This window comes from Erinaceus europaeus, chromosome 1, assembly GCF_950295315.1.
Source record: "Erinaceus europaeus chromosome 1, mEriEur2.1, whole genome shotgun sequence".
Classification (NCBI taxonomy): Eukaryota; Metazoa; Chordata; class Mammalia; order Eulipotyphla; family Erinaceidae; genus Erinaceus; species Erinaceus europaeus.
The window spans coordinates 11612109-11627277 of record NC_080162.1 but is presented as its reverse complement, the minus strand read 5'-3'; the positions used below and the strand labels follow the sequence as shown (position 1 = coordinate 11627277).

At 40.4% G+C, this 15169-nt stretch overlaps 1 protein-coding gene across 1 annotated transcript in view; it reads left to right on the top strand.

The window, feature by feature from the left end:
* Positions 1 to 12783, top strand: part of ANK3 (ankyrin 3) — a 306521-nt gene extending 293738 nt beyond the window's left edge. Inside the window, exons 36-37 of the mRNA XM_060186709.1 lie at positions 1740 to 1815; positions 11354 to 12783. Coding sequence (XP_060042692.1) covers positions 1740 to 1808 — 69 coding nt within the window. The 3' untranslated portion in view covers positions 1809 to 1815; positions 11354 to 12783. The remainder of the gene's footprint in view (positions 1 to 1739; positions 1816 to 11353) is intronic.
* The last annotated feature ends 2386 nt before the right edge of the window (positions 12784 to 15169 follow it).

Sequence of the window (15169 nt, the reverse complement as noted above, 5' to 3'; positions counted from 1 at the left end):
CCAGTGATAACCCTGGAGGCCAAAAAAGAAAGAGAGGAAGGAAGGAAGGAAGGAATAAATAAAGGAAAGAAAGAAAGAAAGAAAGAGTATGACAGTGTTAACAGATATGCTTATAAAAAGGTAGGAACTCCAAGTGCCAAGATGGGGGAAGTTCCGAAATTGCTCTAAACTTCTCTTGCTATTCCTCCTCTCCCTCTCCCTCTCCCTCCCCCCTCCCTTTCCCTCTCTCTCTCTGTGTCTCTCTCTCTCTCTCATAAACATACAAGATGCATTCAGTCTATTTCTTAGTTGCACAACTGGAGAAATACTTCTTTTTTTTTAGCAGTTCTTTTTTTTAAAATATTTATTTTATTTATTTATTCCCTTTTGTTGCCCATGTTGTTTTATTGTTGTAGTTATTATTGTTGTTGTCGTTGTTGGTTGTTGGATAGGACAGAGAGAAATGGAGAGAGGGAGAGAGAAAGACAGACACCTGCAGACCTGCTTCACCGCCTGTGAAGCGACTCCCCTGCAGGTGGGGAGCTGGGGCTCGAACCGGGATCCTTATGCTGGTCCTTGTGCTTTGCGCCACCTGCGCTTAACCCGCTGCGCTACAGCCCGACTCCCTGGAGAAATACTTCTAACAGATCTGTATCTTTTAGAGATTTGCAAATAAAATATTTTCAGAAACAAAGAGAGAAAAGGGAGAAAAGAAAGAAAGAAAGAAAGAAAGAAAGAAAGAAAGAAAGAAAGAAAGAAAAGAGTCAGAATGGCAAAAAGCTCCTTTCAAGGTCCTTACATCAGATCGATACATTTTCTCTTTCTAATATTTGCTACAGGAATGTCTAAATATCCTTCATCTTAAGCTGAGGACAGTGACCCTCTGTGGGCTTAGAATAATGTGTTTCCATGGTGTCAAAGATTCTGACTCACCACGGAGCATTTGTAGCTTGACAGATTTCAGTTTCCCCTTCCTGTGGCTGTTTTTCACTTTCCTTTTCTCAGACCTTTACCCTTTTCAATTTAAATACAGGAACTTCAATAGCATGTATTAACAGAAAAAAAAAAAAAAAAAAACCTGAACTAAAAATTTCTCAGATTCTAAGTCAGGAAATTGGAATGGTTAATATGTTTACCTTTATAAAATGAGTATTTGGTACAACTTTGTTCTCAGAAATGTGTCTGTGGTGCTCAGTAAAGAGACAGCTTGTTTTATAGGAAAAAAAATTTTTTTTTAGTATGAAATAAGAACAGTGGTTTGGTCAATCTAGGAACCTTAAAAACAAATAAAATGAAAAGTAAGTCCCTCGGATCAATAGCATTCCTGTGGTGTTTAGTTCATGGTCAATACTTTGCTGAGAAATTTCAGTCAAGAACTTAAAATTCAACTGGCTTAAAAATGCTTACCTGAGAGGTCATAATAAATTAGAGATCTAATATTTTGTTATAGCTTGAGTGAGTGTGAGTGCTTTAAAAACTTGAGTGACCGCTTCTTAAGAAATGACTAAGCTGATGCTCGGTACTTTTTGCCACTAACCTAGTGAAGAACACATAATTGTATTCAGACTGTGCTCTCTAGCTTGCCTTGATGATGCTCCATGATAAGACCTAGAGTGTATGTGTTTTGTGACTTGCAGTGAGAAAATGCTTTAACTCTCTTCGCTTATCCTACGTCAGCCTCCAGGGACCAGAGTGGGTAACTTACTTTCTAACTACAAATCTTTTGCTATGGAATCTTAATGTACATATTCCTTTCAAAGCAGGGAGAAGCTTATAAGATGAAGACAAAGAAAGAAATTCGGCATGTGGAGAAGAAGAACCACTCATAACAGTAAGGTGATTAGTCAAGGTGATAAATATATTTATACCTCGGACAATAGGACTAAGTATATAGCTTCTGAGTGGTTCAAAGTCTCCCCTCCCCCCTTTCTTTGGACTCAGTTCCCAATTTTCAATATCCAATAGGAAATCTCTAATGTTTTATGTTTATGTATGTATGTGTACATTACACACACCAAAACTTAATCCAGTGTAATAGTCCAAAACTTTCTCCTCACAGATTAATCAGGACTTAAAATCTTTACAGAAACAAATGTAGTGATTTTTCAAGACGACTCCTCTAAGAGCAAGAAATTAAATCTGACAAATGTATACTTAGAATACAGTGGTTGTCAGACTGAAGTTAAATGACTGAAAGCCCCACATACTGCCTTACTAATAATTAAATGAATAAAGCCTTTGAAATATGTATTAATTGATAGCAAGAGAACAGGAACTTTACTCTGACATGTATGACCTCAGAATCTCATGCTTGCTTTAGCCACTTGAAATCTCCCAAACTGTGACTTGAGGGTAAATGAGACTTTTTTTTTCTTATTAGAACACTACTCAGCCCTGGTTTATGGTGGTGTGGGGGAGACTGAACTTGGGACTTTGGAGCCTCCAGCAGGAGAGTCTTTTTGCATAACCATTATACTATCTACCTCCTTCCCTCCGAATACCATTACTTGATATATTTATATAAATCAAAGCAAATTAAATAGGAGGATATGGGAATTTCTGGGTTTGTGTTTTTTTTTTTTTTATTAAACGTTTAGAGATTTTTGTTTGAATTTGTCTGAATTTCTTCCTGCAAGACTATGACTGGAAAAGCCTGTGGTGGTGGTGGGGGAGGCAGGTAGAGATTTGGAAAGTTTTCTGTGTTTGTAAGGTAAAGCAGGGTGGTTTCTTTAGGGCTAATCAACAACACTTCTCTTTGCCCCTTTGGTCCACGTAACATAGAATGAGCAGATTTCAGCTTCTGTTTTCTGCATCTGCTGTTTTCCATTTCCCAGAATCATAAGTTTTGCAATATTGAAATAAGAAACTGAGAAATTATATAGTCTCACTGTCCCTAATGGCAAACGCTAGAAGAAGAACTGTCCCTAATCACCTACCTCCCTCAAGAAAAAAACCCTGCTTATTTATTTATTTGTTTATTTATTACTTTACTTGCTCTCTGTGAGCACTGAACTTATCTTTTGGAGATAGAATGGTAATCATCAGTATGCAATGGCATTGAGAAAAGTCTAGTAATTGTTATTATAACCTGGACATAATACTGAGTATATATACTCTTCAAGTGTTTCACATAATATGATCTTCATTTACTTCCTAAACCACCCCCTCTTAAGGTCTTACCATCGCCATTTTATCGGTGAGTAAACAGGCCCCAAATTGCCAAAGATAAGAAAAAATAAGAAGTGACAGAAATAGTTAACCGACAGTCTTACTTCCAGAGGGAGTCCACATTCTCAGCCCTTTTAAATGGAGACTTAAGCTGGGTGAGGTGAGAAGGAAGCTTATAAAGTGGTATTTGGGCTAAGTTTTAAATGATGAATAAGAACTCAACTGTTCAAACAGCAGGAAATAGTACAGTGTTTGGGTTAGTCTTGGCACCAGTTATATAGTATTCTCTAAATACCTCAAGTGGGGGGGGGGGGAATGAAGAAATTCTGAGAAGAATTCATTGTGGCTGGCAGAAGAGCACTACTATTGTGTTTGAAAAGCAGGCAAGATGAGACTATCCAGGCCTCATAAGCTTCTTCATGAGGATTCTGGTCCTGGTTTTAGGGTAATAAAAACCGTGGGGATCCACTGAAAGATTTTAGGCCAGAGTGAGGCATAATTTGATTCCTGTCCTTCCTCATTCACTCTAGCTGCCGGGTAGAGAATTGGAATGCCGATGGTAATAACAGATACACAAAAAAACTTTTTGGAGGTCAGGCAGTGGTGCACCTGATGAAGAGGTCACATTACAGTGAGCAAGGCCCAGGTTCGAGCCCCTGGTCCCCACCTGCAGGGGGAAAGCAGGGCTGCGGGTGTCTCTGTCTCTTCCTCCACATCTCCCCCTCCCCTCTCAATTTCTCTCTGTATCCAATAATACATCAATAAAGATTTAAAAAGAACTCAAAAACCCTTTTTAAAATTATGACATGCTGACTTAGGCAGTGAGAAATGGTAGCAAGATTAAATCAAGAAATAACTGGGATAACTTTTTTTTATTGGATAGCAAGGGTGAGAGATGACAAAGTTAAGGATGACATCAAAATAGTTATTTCCCGGGTGAATTTCCCTACTATACATGTTCTAAGGGGCCAGTTGGTGGCTCAGCTGGTCGAGTGCATATATTACAATGCGCAAGGAACCAGGTTCTAGCCCCTGGTCCCCACCTGCAGGGGGAAAGCTTTGCAAGTGGTGAAGCAGGGCTGCAGGTGTCTCTCCGTCTCTCTTCCTATCACCCCATACCATCTCAGTTTCTGGCTATCCAATAAATAAAGAGAATTTAGAAAAAGTAAAAGTAAAGTTACGCATCATAAAAGTAGAATCTGGTAGATGAAAAAAAAAAAAAAAAAAAAGCAGAACCTGACAAAAAGACCTATCTAAGGGAGTCCGGCGGTAGTACAGCGGGTTAAGTACATGTGGCGCAAGGACCGGCATAAGGATCCCAGTTCAAGCCCCTGGCTCCCCACCTGCAGGGGAGTCGCTTCACAGGCGGTGAAGCAGGTCTGCAAGTGTCTGTCTTTCTGTCCCCCTCTGTCTTCCCCTCCTCTCCCCATTCCTCTCTGTCCTATCTGATAACTAATAATAATAACTACAACAACAATGAAAAAACATGGGCAACAAAAGGGAAAATAAATATTTTTTAAAAGACCTATCTATACAGCAGATGAATAAAACACAAACGTGCTAGAAGGGCCGTGGACACTATCCAGGTTTTAGCTCTGGTGTCACACCGGAGGTACTGCCTCAGTGGAGGAAAAATGAAGCACAAAGTATGAGTTTGCTGTCTTGAATTGGTATATTTAAGCAATTCTAATGGGTAAATGAATTTAATCTGGAAGACAGTTCACTTTAGTAACATTATTATTATTATTATTTATTATTATTGTTATTATTATTATTGGCTCCAAGGTTATTGCTGGGTCTTGGTGCCTGCACTACAAATCCACTACTCCTGGAGGCTATTTTTTCCCCTTTGTTGCCCTTGTTGTTTATCATTGCTGCTGTCATTATCATTGCTGTCATTGTTGTCGTTGTTGGTGGATAGGACAGAGAGGGGGAGAGAAAGATAGATACCTGCACACCTGCTTCACTGCTTACAAGCAACTCCTCTGCGGGTGGGGAGCCGGGGGCTTGAACCAGGATCCTTGTGCCGATCCTTGCGCTTTGCACCAAGTGCACTTAACCCGCTGCGCTACCATCCGCACCCCCCACTTTAGTAACTTTTATGCTGTGCACTGCCATAGACCCATATTCCAGGTGGAACGTCTTGCATACACCACGGGAGCTTTTTTTGTAAAGTGACATAGACTTAATATGTTAGACTTCAGAAGAAACCCCAAAATATACCTGACAGATTTCAGTTGAATGTAGTACTGGCTCTCTCTTATACTAAGTGGGCTTACCTAGTGACTGTGAATCTACTTCTCTACCTGTAGGTGGAATAATCCCTCTTTGTTACTAGGAATCAATGAATTAATTCACTTTAGAGTAGTGCCTGGGACATAGCAAACATTTAATAGTGACTATATTTTTTTTGTTGACTGTCTCTATGGCTTCAGATATCTTTAAAATCACAACTCACTAGAAAGAAAAAAAAGGCCCTTTTGTAGATATTATCAGAAGAAGAATAAAAAAACCTTTGTCAACTGCGAATTATTTTTAAGTTGTACTATACTTTGCTATGATTATATAAAATAATTTTGGGTGAACACTTGAAATTTTTTAGACTGGGGACTTACTGGAGAGAGGAGAAAAGAGGAACGAAAAGTACTGAAATCTGTCTTCTAAGTGGGCTGCAGGAAAGGTGTATTAGAAAAAGCTTCCCTAGGGAGTCGGGCGGTAGCGCAGCGGGTTAAGTGCACATGGCGCAAAGCGCAAGGACCGGCGGAAGGATCCCGATCCCGGTTCGAGCCCCCGGCTCCCCACCTGCAGGGGAGTCGCTTCACCGGCGGTGAAGCAGGTCTGCAAGTATCTTTCTCTCTCCCTCTCTGTCTTCCCCTCCTCTCTCCATTTCTCTCTCCCCTATCCAACAACACTGACAGCAATAACTACAACAATAAAAAAAAAAAAGGGGAAACAAAAGGGAAAATAAATAAATGTTAAAAATTTTTTTTAAAAAACTTAGCTAGAAGAAGCTACATCTTTAAAGATTGTTAAGAGTTATATTCAAAGGAGGATCTCATTAAGGAGAACAGAACCTGCACTTTCAAAGAGAGAATTTTTTTTTTTTTTGCCTCCAGGGTTATTGCTGGGGCTCAGTGCCTGCACTATGAATCCACTGCTCCTGGAGGTTGTTTTTCCCATTTTTGGTGCCTTTGTTGTTATTTTTGTTATTGCTGTTGTTGTTGGATAGGACAGAGAGAAATCGAGGTAGAAGGGGAAGACAGAGGGGGAGAGAAAGACAGACACCTGCAGACCTGCTTCACCGCCTGTGAGGTGACTCCCCGCAGGTGGGGAGCCGGGATTTGAACACGAATCCTTCACCGGTCCCTGTGCTTCAGGCCGTATGCGCTTAACCCGCCACTACTGCCCAGCCCTTAGAGAAAAATTTTATTATTATTATTATTATTATTATTATTATTATTATTGGATAGAGACAGAGAAATTGAGATGGCTGGGGAAGATAGGGAAAGAGAGACACCTGCAACCCTGCTTCACCACTCCCGGAACTTTCCCTCTGCACGTGCGCCATATCTGGCCCTGAAAAAACATTTTTTTTAAATTTTTTACTTTATTTATTTATTGGATAGAGACAGAAATCAAGAGAGATGAGGGAGATAGAGAGGAGAGACACAGAGAGACACCTGCAGCTTTCCCCCTACAGGTGGGGACCAAGGGTTCAAACCTGTGTCCTTGCGCATTATAACACGTGCGCTCAACCAGGTGAGCCACCGCCTGGCCCCTAAAACATTTTTGTTTTAGCAATTTGAAGGGTACAGTGGAATTAAATACAGATGAATATAAATTCATCAGCAAAGAAAAGGAAGTTGGAAACCAAAGTGTCCGACTAACTTGTAGTATTGTTAGAAATACAAATCTCGGGTTACTCCAACCTACTGATATAAACGCTACATTTGAAGATACAAATACACTAAATCTTTGGAAGTACTACTCCAGGGCTATCTCTTAAAGTGAGCTGAATTCTGAATCCATTATCATATTGTCTTGAGTTTTTAGATGGTGTGCTTCCCCTCCAGGACCCCCATCATTAAGAAATTCTATATAAACTGGCATCATATGGGACCTACACACTGGGATTTTTTTTTTAAGCTCCTCCTCCGGCTGGTATTTATTTATTTATTTATTTATTTATTTTTGCCTCCAGGGTTATTGCTGGGCTCAGTGCCTGCACCATGAATCCACTGCTCCTGGAGGCCATTTCCCCCCTTTTGTTGCCCTCGTTATTGTAGGGATAGGACAGAGAGAAATGGAGAGAGGAGGGGAAGACAGAGAGGGGGTGAGAAGATAGACACCTGCAGACCTGCTTCACCGCCTGTGAATCGACTCCCCTACAGGTGGGGAGCCGGGAGCTTGAACCAGGATCCTTATGCCGGTCCTTGCACTTGGTGCCGCTGTGCTACCGCCCAACCTACCCCCACACACCCCGGCTGGTAATTCTAATGTGCACCCAAGTTTGAAAGCAACCAAAGAATGAAACAAAGCTTCTCAGTGGAAAATATGGGCTGTTAGCCTAAAAAGGGTCATTGAACTGCAGAGTGTATTAAATGCCAAGCTAAAGGTGTATGATTTAAATTTTTTATCTTTATTCTTAAAACACTAAAACAATTGATATGTCCACCGACCTTTTCAAGGGAAAGGTTGGTTCTAATGTAGTAAGCAGAATCCTGTCGAAAGATGTGATGTGGGAAGTGACATAGTGGCACCTTCGCGTGTGAAGTGCAGGGTACATCTTCTCAGTAAGCTGTTTCTTTCCTTTTTAAATGATTCTTCAAGCTAGATAAAGAGTATTGTGCACTGACAAAAAAGGACAGTTAGTTAGTTTTTTGTAATAGGTTCCTACTGCCTTTGGGTGTGTAAGGCATGCAAAACCCAAAGCAGATTCTCAGAGCCTTTAAGCCCAGAAAAGAGGACTCACCTTATTTCTTAAGATTTTATCTTGATAGCTGCCACCTTCAGACCCTCACATAGATGGCGCTCTCATCACATTTTGTACAGACCGCCAGTGATTTATCACAGGCATTTATTCATTCAGTCAAGGATCTCATGTTTTATAAAGCACGTTGGGTAGTGGCAGACCTGATCGAACACACACGTTACAATGAACAAGGACCGGGGTTCGAGCTTCCAGTCCCCACCTGCAGGAAGGAAGCAGTGCTACAGATGTCTGTCTATGTCTTCCCCCCCTCCCCCCTCAATATCTGGCTATCTCTATCAAATAAATAAAGAGAATATTTTTTTTAATTAGAAGGACACTGTACTTGGTATAAAATATTTGATCTAGTGACTGACCTCTCTGAACCTGATGTAGCAAAGGTCAACATGCTCTGATTACAGGACCAAGAACAAGGGGAATAAATAGCAACTCCCAACTTTAGAAAATATGAGAAGTCTAATCTGCATGTAAATAGATACATTTACTAGCCTCCAATCGCTAGGAGGCAGTGCAGTTGTACATGGGATTAAGCTCCCCCCAGATTCAGTCCCCATTACGACATAAACAAGAGCAGAGCTCTGGTATTGTGTGTATATGATAAAAATAATTATTTAAGACCAAAAGACGACAGATACTGAATGATGTCACTTAGAAGTGGGACTTAATGGTTAAAGACAGCGAGGGAGAAAACAATGAAAAGTGAAGTGGGCCTGGAGTATTGCATCAAAGCAAGGAACTAGGGACAGAGGGATGCCGAGTGGCATAATGAAATTATTTACAGGTGACAAGGACGGCACTGTAAAGCATTAACCCCCTCAATAAAAAAATGAAAAAAGAAAAAAATAAGATAGGATTAAAAAATAGAAAAATATCCACTGTTTCTCAAAAAATAATGTTCACATGCACTAAGGTAATAAAAGAAAGGCTTTTTCTTAGGACCAGCCTGAAGAGTTGTATTGTTTTCAGAAGAGATGAAGTTAAACATTCAACTGAGTTAGAGCAGTGGTTACAAATCTATACACAATTTATAGCGGCCGGGTGCACTTGGTTGAGAACACACATTACAAATCTATATACAGTTTAACTAAAAATATCAAGCTATCATAGATGAAATAAATGGTGTGTGAATTATGTATCCACTTGAGCTCTAAAAATCAACAGGGAGTTGGAGAGATGAGAATTCAACTAGGAAAAATTGCTGAGGGAATAGTCTCCCAGAGGGGAGAAGGGGACAACTGCAATATTATCGTGGACCCATCTAAGATGTCTGGTACCAGGAAGATTATGATCTGGTAAAAACAGAGGTGAGAAAATTCTGATCTTCGTACTCTGATTTTCTCACCTTCTTGGGACATGACCTGCCCAAGTGAGTCACTTTCCTTCTGTGTGTAACCTCTGAAGAGTAATTTTAAGAGGGCAGGTGTTGAAATTATTCCAGAAGGAATTGATACTTCGATGTTCTTGGCTCAAAGCACTAGTGACCTGGGACAGGGAAGTCAGTAGCACTTTTAATACAAAAAGGAAGCAAGCAGAATCTAGTAGGTCAGACAGGGAAGAACTGTGAGAAGCTGTTGCTAGAAGCCTGAAGAGCAATTTGTCTGGGCGGACTTCCTGGTTACTGGGAACACTCTAGGGGGTCCTACCAGAAACAAGGTTCCAACAGGGTTGTTTTCTAAAACTGTTCTTGCCTTAGTCAGGTTCTCTGTAGGGATTATGTTTTGCTCTTAAACAGGCATTGACTCATTGGTCAACTTTCGCACGAAACCAAATGGGAGAACTATGTAAGAACAACTTTGTTTTAGAGAAGGATTTATTACCAAGAATAATACTGTACAAAAGTATGAAAACCTCTGCTCTCCCCCCCCCATGTAGATTTGCTATATTTAGGTTGGCACTGATACTTTATGCAGGTATGATCCAGTAAGACCACGTTCTTAGTGAAATTTCCATTTGGAGCAGGCTCAAATAAAATTAATCTGTCCTGTAATAATTGATGTAGAGCAGGAGTAAATTGTTTTTGTTTGTTTGTTTCCTTTTACCAGAGCACTGTTCAGCTCTGGTTTATGGTGGGTGGCATAGGGGATTGAACCTGGGACTTTGTAGCCTCAGGCATGAAAGTCTTTTTGCATAACCATCATGCTATCTACACCTTCTTCCCCCCCAAACCCCACCCAAGAAAGACTCCTTTACAGGAGTAGAAGATGATAGTGTGTTTCAGTATGCCTATGGAAAAGTCGTTTCATTGTAAGCAGTTTTGCTGGGCTTTTTCAAAGGCTTGTTTGCAATGAGGAGGCCAGGGATGGGCATTAGGAAGCATAGAAACTTGATTGACACCATATCCTTGACCCTTTTAGACGCTCAGCTGAAAATCCTAGACTCCTGATGTGTTTGATCAAAACCTCAACAAGCTCCTCTTTAAACCTTCTATTTCTTTGGTGCCCTACTCCAAACTCAGTCAAATCCTGCTTTGAGTTTCCCTTTCTGTTCTTCTTTCTCAACTTCTGTTTATGAGCGGAATCATCCCATACTCGTCTTTGTCTTTCCGACTTAGCTCACTTAACATAATTCTTTATAGCTCTGTCAACCTTCTCTTTCTACAAAGACTAAGGTCCAAACAACTAGAATAGGCTTTCCCAAGTACCTGAGGGAGACCAGACCATTGGAGACAAAAAAATCGTTATCAAAACAAAAACTTAAATGGCCTGCTGGTGGAACACCTGGTTGAGTACACATGTAACAGTGCGCAAGGACTCAGCTTGGAGGCTCCAGGCCTCACCTGCAGCAGCAAACCTTTGTGAGTGGTGAAGTAGTGTTACAGTTCTCGTTCTCTCTCTCCCTCTCTCTCTCTCTCTCTCTCTCCCCCCCTCCCTCCCTCCCTCTCCCTCTCTGTCTTCCCTTACCCTCTCAATTTCTGGCTGTCTCTATGCAATAAATAAAATGTTTTTAATTTTATCACTCAATCCATAAAACCACAAATACAATTAGCAAAATTCTGCAGAGGGCACAGGGTCAACTACAGAAGGTCGCTGACTTCCAAGAGCTCTCTGGGCCTTTTGAGGGTAGCTTGAAGATAGGTTTGTTCAATGAGCATCTTCATAAATCACCTCAGTAGGAAGAAAGGGGTTTCCGGTCTCTAAGGCTTCTGTTGTGTATGTTAAGGAAGGCTTAGGCAAGTTCTCCTTTAAACAAGCTAAATTTCTGTCTCTGTTTCCACAGGGTCTTGGTGTTTTTACTGCCAGTATTGAGAATTTCATGGAAGGAACATTAGCAGGAAGTGAAAATTCATGGAGAAGGATGTGTGTGTGTGTGTGTTTGCTGCTTCCACACATTAACGGCATGATTTTTATATACAAAATGGAAAAAGAAAAAAGAAAACCACCCACATTTTATGTTAGCATGAGCCGATTTACAGAGCATGGAAATTCACTTTCATTCCCAGGACTGGCCTGTGTGCAACTAGCAATGCAGTGTATATACAAGAAGCCATGCTGTTAAAAGTTTATCTCAAGTAATTTGGTGTCATTGACAAATGGAAGAAATTCCTGCCACCAGAGGGACAGAAGGAGACAGAATGATCAAATCATGGAGAAACACTAAAATTACTAAATCCACAACAGCTCGCCTTATTTTTCTTGGACCCAAACTGTCAGGGTATAAACACTATTTGTTTCTTTTTTAAAACATCTATAGTTTTGCTGTAAATAATAACACTGTATAAATTCTAACAGAAAAATAGAAGAAATGTTGATAAGGCACTGCCTCTTAGAACACAAGCAGAATGTGACAAATGCATTTAACATAATAGGGTCTGGAAATGACTTCGCCCTAGAGGAGGAGGGAAGGGATTTGGGGTGGGAGGGATCTTTACTGATTCTTGTATATTAGCAATTATAATGTTTGTATATGCAAAACTGCTAGCTTGATTTAAAAAACAAAAACCTTTAAAATCTGCTGCAAATTTAAAATAATTCCTAAAACAAGGAATTCTGTAGTTCTGTGAAAAAAATTTTTTTCTTCAGAATATTAATATTTTGATGCATGTGTATCACCTTATTTTGATTAAATCTTTTCCAATTTTGCAAACACTACAGTATACTGCAACACAGAAGATTTTATCTGTAAACACAAAGCCCTTCATCTAATATTTGTTGCTCTTGCCAATTTTTCAATGAAATGACCTGAAAAGAAAAAAAAATTAACTTATATACAGTAGTTGCTTTGCGGGAGGGGGGTGCTCTCAGTGCTTACAAGGGGGTAATGCTTGCCGCTTTAGAGTGGATGGTGCTCAAAAGGCCTCAGTCTGGGGTATTTAAAATGAACTGGAAAGAAATCCTTAGCTCGTAGAAAGGCAGCACGCTGTAAAATTATTACTGTATCGTGTACTGGCTATAAGATGTAGACACCTTTCAGTAAGCCAATCATTTGTAACCATTCTAGCAGTGTCATATTAGGTTAATAAGGCTGCTGTATTTAAAAGGGCATTTTTATTTGGGTTTTGGTGAAATTCTATACTTTGTTGATTACATTCATATAAAAAAAATCAGCATTCATTGACACATCGCTCTAATGACATATGAAAAATCATACACTGGATGACATAGTCAATTATTTAAGCATAAAATAAATTGCGTTAAACTCTTCACCTACCTGTGCCGTACAGTGTCCTTGTATTCTCTGGCAAGAGGTGATTGCTTAACCCCATGGCATGCGAACCCCAGCTACCCCAGTCCTATTTGTCCTGCCTCTGTAGTCACAAAATACCTAGTCCTACATAGTTGGGTCTTGCTAACCTCCAATTTACAAGTTTTGTGCCTTTTGTGGACAAGCTAACAAAAATTGAATATAAGTGTTCCTTGCTCCTATTTGATTTGGGCTTCCCCTAAAAAGTGGAGAGCTGGAGCTATTAAAGCTGGTACGTCTAGAAATGATACCCTGGCGTCTTCAGGAACTACCCAGGTTACAGTTGCATTTAGCCCATAAAGCATATGGAAGTCGTTTAGTTTTTTTGTTGTTTGTTTTGTTTGTTTGTTTTAATGATTTATTGAATGAAAGACCAAAGCACCATACTACAGTGCTTTGCTCTGCGTGTGCAAATGACAGGGATTGAACCTGGAGCCTCACTCATGCACGTCTAGTGCTCTACTCAGTGAGAAACTTCCCTGTTGGATATTTCATTGATATACATTTTTAATAATAAAGCAGTTGGGGTATTTCACAAATAACCCATGCCTGGCTAGCCTGAGGGTGTTTCTTCCCTGGGCACGTGCCCTCTGTGCTCTCCGGGTTGGAGAGAATTCGATCGGAGCCGACATAGGCTGCTGCTTACTCCGCGACACGGGAGAGGAACCAGGAACTCTCATGGCTGATGAGTAGGAACGCAATACAATGTTTTATTGATCAGAAAAACCTGCCCTTTATATCTTCTGAGATGGAAGTGGCAGGTCGGAAAAAGGAGATACGTAGGAGAGTGGGTGCAGAGAAGAAAAAGAGCTCAAAGATAGCAAGCTTCCATCAAGCCAGTGGGGATTAAACCAATGTCCTGCAGGCAGGGCGGGTCTCCAGCTGTTGCTAAGGTTCTAACCAGTGGGGATTAAACCAATGCCCTGCAGGCAGGGCGGGTCTCCAGCTGTTGCTAAGGTTCTAACCAGTGGGGATTAAACCAATACCCTGAAGGCAGGGCGGGTCTCAGACAAAATAGTGATTATGTAAATAGACCACAGCACCAAGCAATGAAGCATGGGGGGGGCTGGTGCAATGCCTAACAAACCCAAATTTCTTCTCTTGAAAGCAAGATTTGACAACAGCAGCCTCATTCATAGGAACCATCTAGATCCGTGTTTCCTGCCCTCATGAGTTCCATCCATTTTCTATATTTGAGCACCCTAATTAACCTACTAGAGGAAAGAGATGGCAATTCAAACCCAAGACCAGAACCAAGTACCAATAACGTAACTATCTTCAACATCATGGAAAATTAGGGTGTGAACACATGCTATTCTAAGTACAGTGTGTTTATAAACTCACTCCATTCTCATAACTTTTTGAGGTATATAATACCCTAGATATTCTTTTCTTTTAATCTTTATTTATTGGATATGGACAGTCAGAAATCAAGAGGGAGCGAGACAGAGACACGTGCAGTACTGCTTCCCCATTCACAAAGCTTTCCCCCTGCAGGTGGGGACAGGGGTTCAAACCCAGGTCCTTGTGCACTGTAACGTGTGTGCTCAACCAGGTGCGCCACCACCCAGCCTCTATATACTTTAGGTGTTAATGGTCCCATATAAACAATAAATGCGGACTTAGCACCACTCAGTAATGTCATATAGCATCTATTCATGATTGCTGGGAAAAAATGGGATGTTACTTTCATTAACAGTTAAACGTTAAAAAAGTGAAAAAAATTAAAATATCAATGCAAAGCCTATTTATAATCTATTTTACTTAATGGAACAGACTGCGTTTGCATGGTGTCAATTCTATGAGAAGTCTCTCTTATTCCTGCATCAAATTCATCTTATGAAATGAGACTCCTGAAGGGTATTTAAAAACGAAAAGAACATGACAAAACGTCTCTTTGCAAAGCCAGAATCAGAATCCAGACATGCTAACTTCCCATCTAAGAACTAATGGATTTCTGCCTCACAGTCCTTAACAGAAAAGTGTTTATCATGAACTGGAAGACGCAAGGGTATGGATTGGGCTAGGTACTGGGTCATGCTATGTTTATATACACAGAATTCTGCTTTGGAGCTATGTGATGGGCTACCCTGCATGTCATGCAAAAGTCTATAATGTTCTTAGATAGTATTCAGAATAGGCTAAGTACTTTGTGTTTGCATATATATGTATCTGCTGTTACATATTCTGAATGCAGAATATGGTCTATGGCTTGCTGGCTTATAAAAAGGTTAAGCTTTTCCTTGAGTGGCATTTCTGGGGGGAAATTGGGTTAAGATGCTTGCTATCTGCTTTATTTTCCAATTTTATATTCCTTTCGAGTTATTGAATTTGTTATTAAAGTGTCTTATC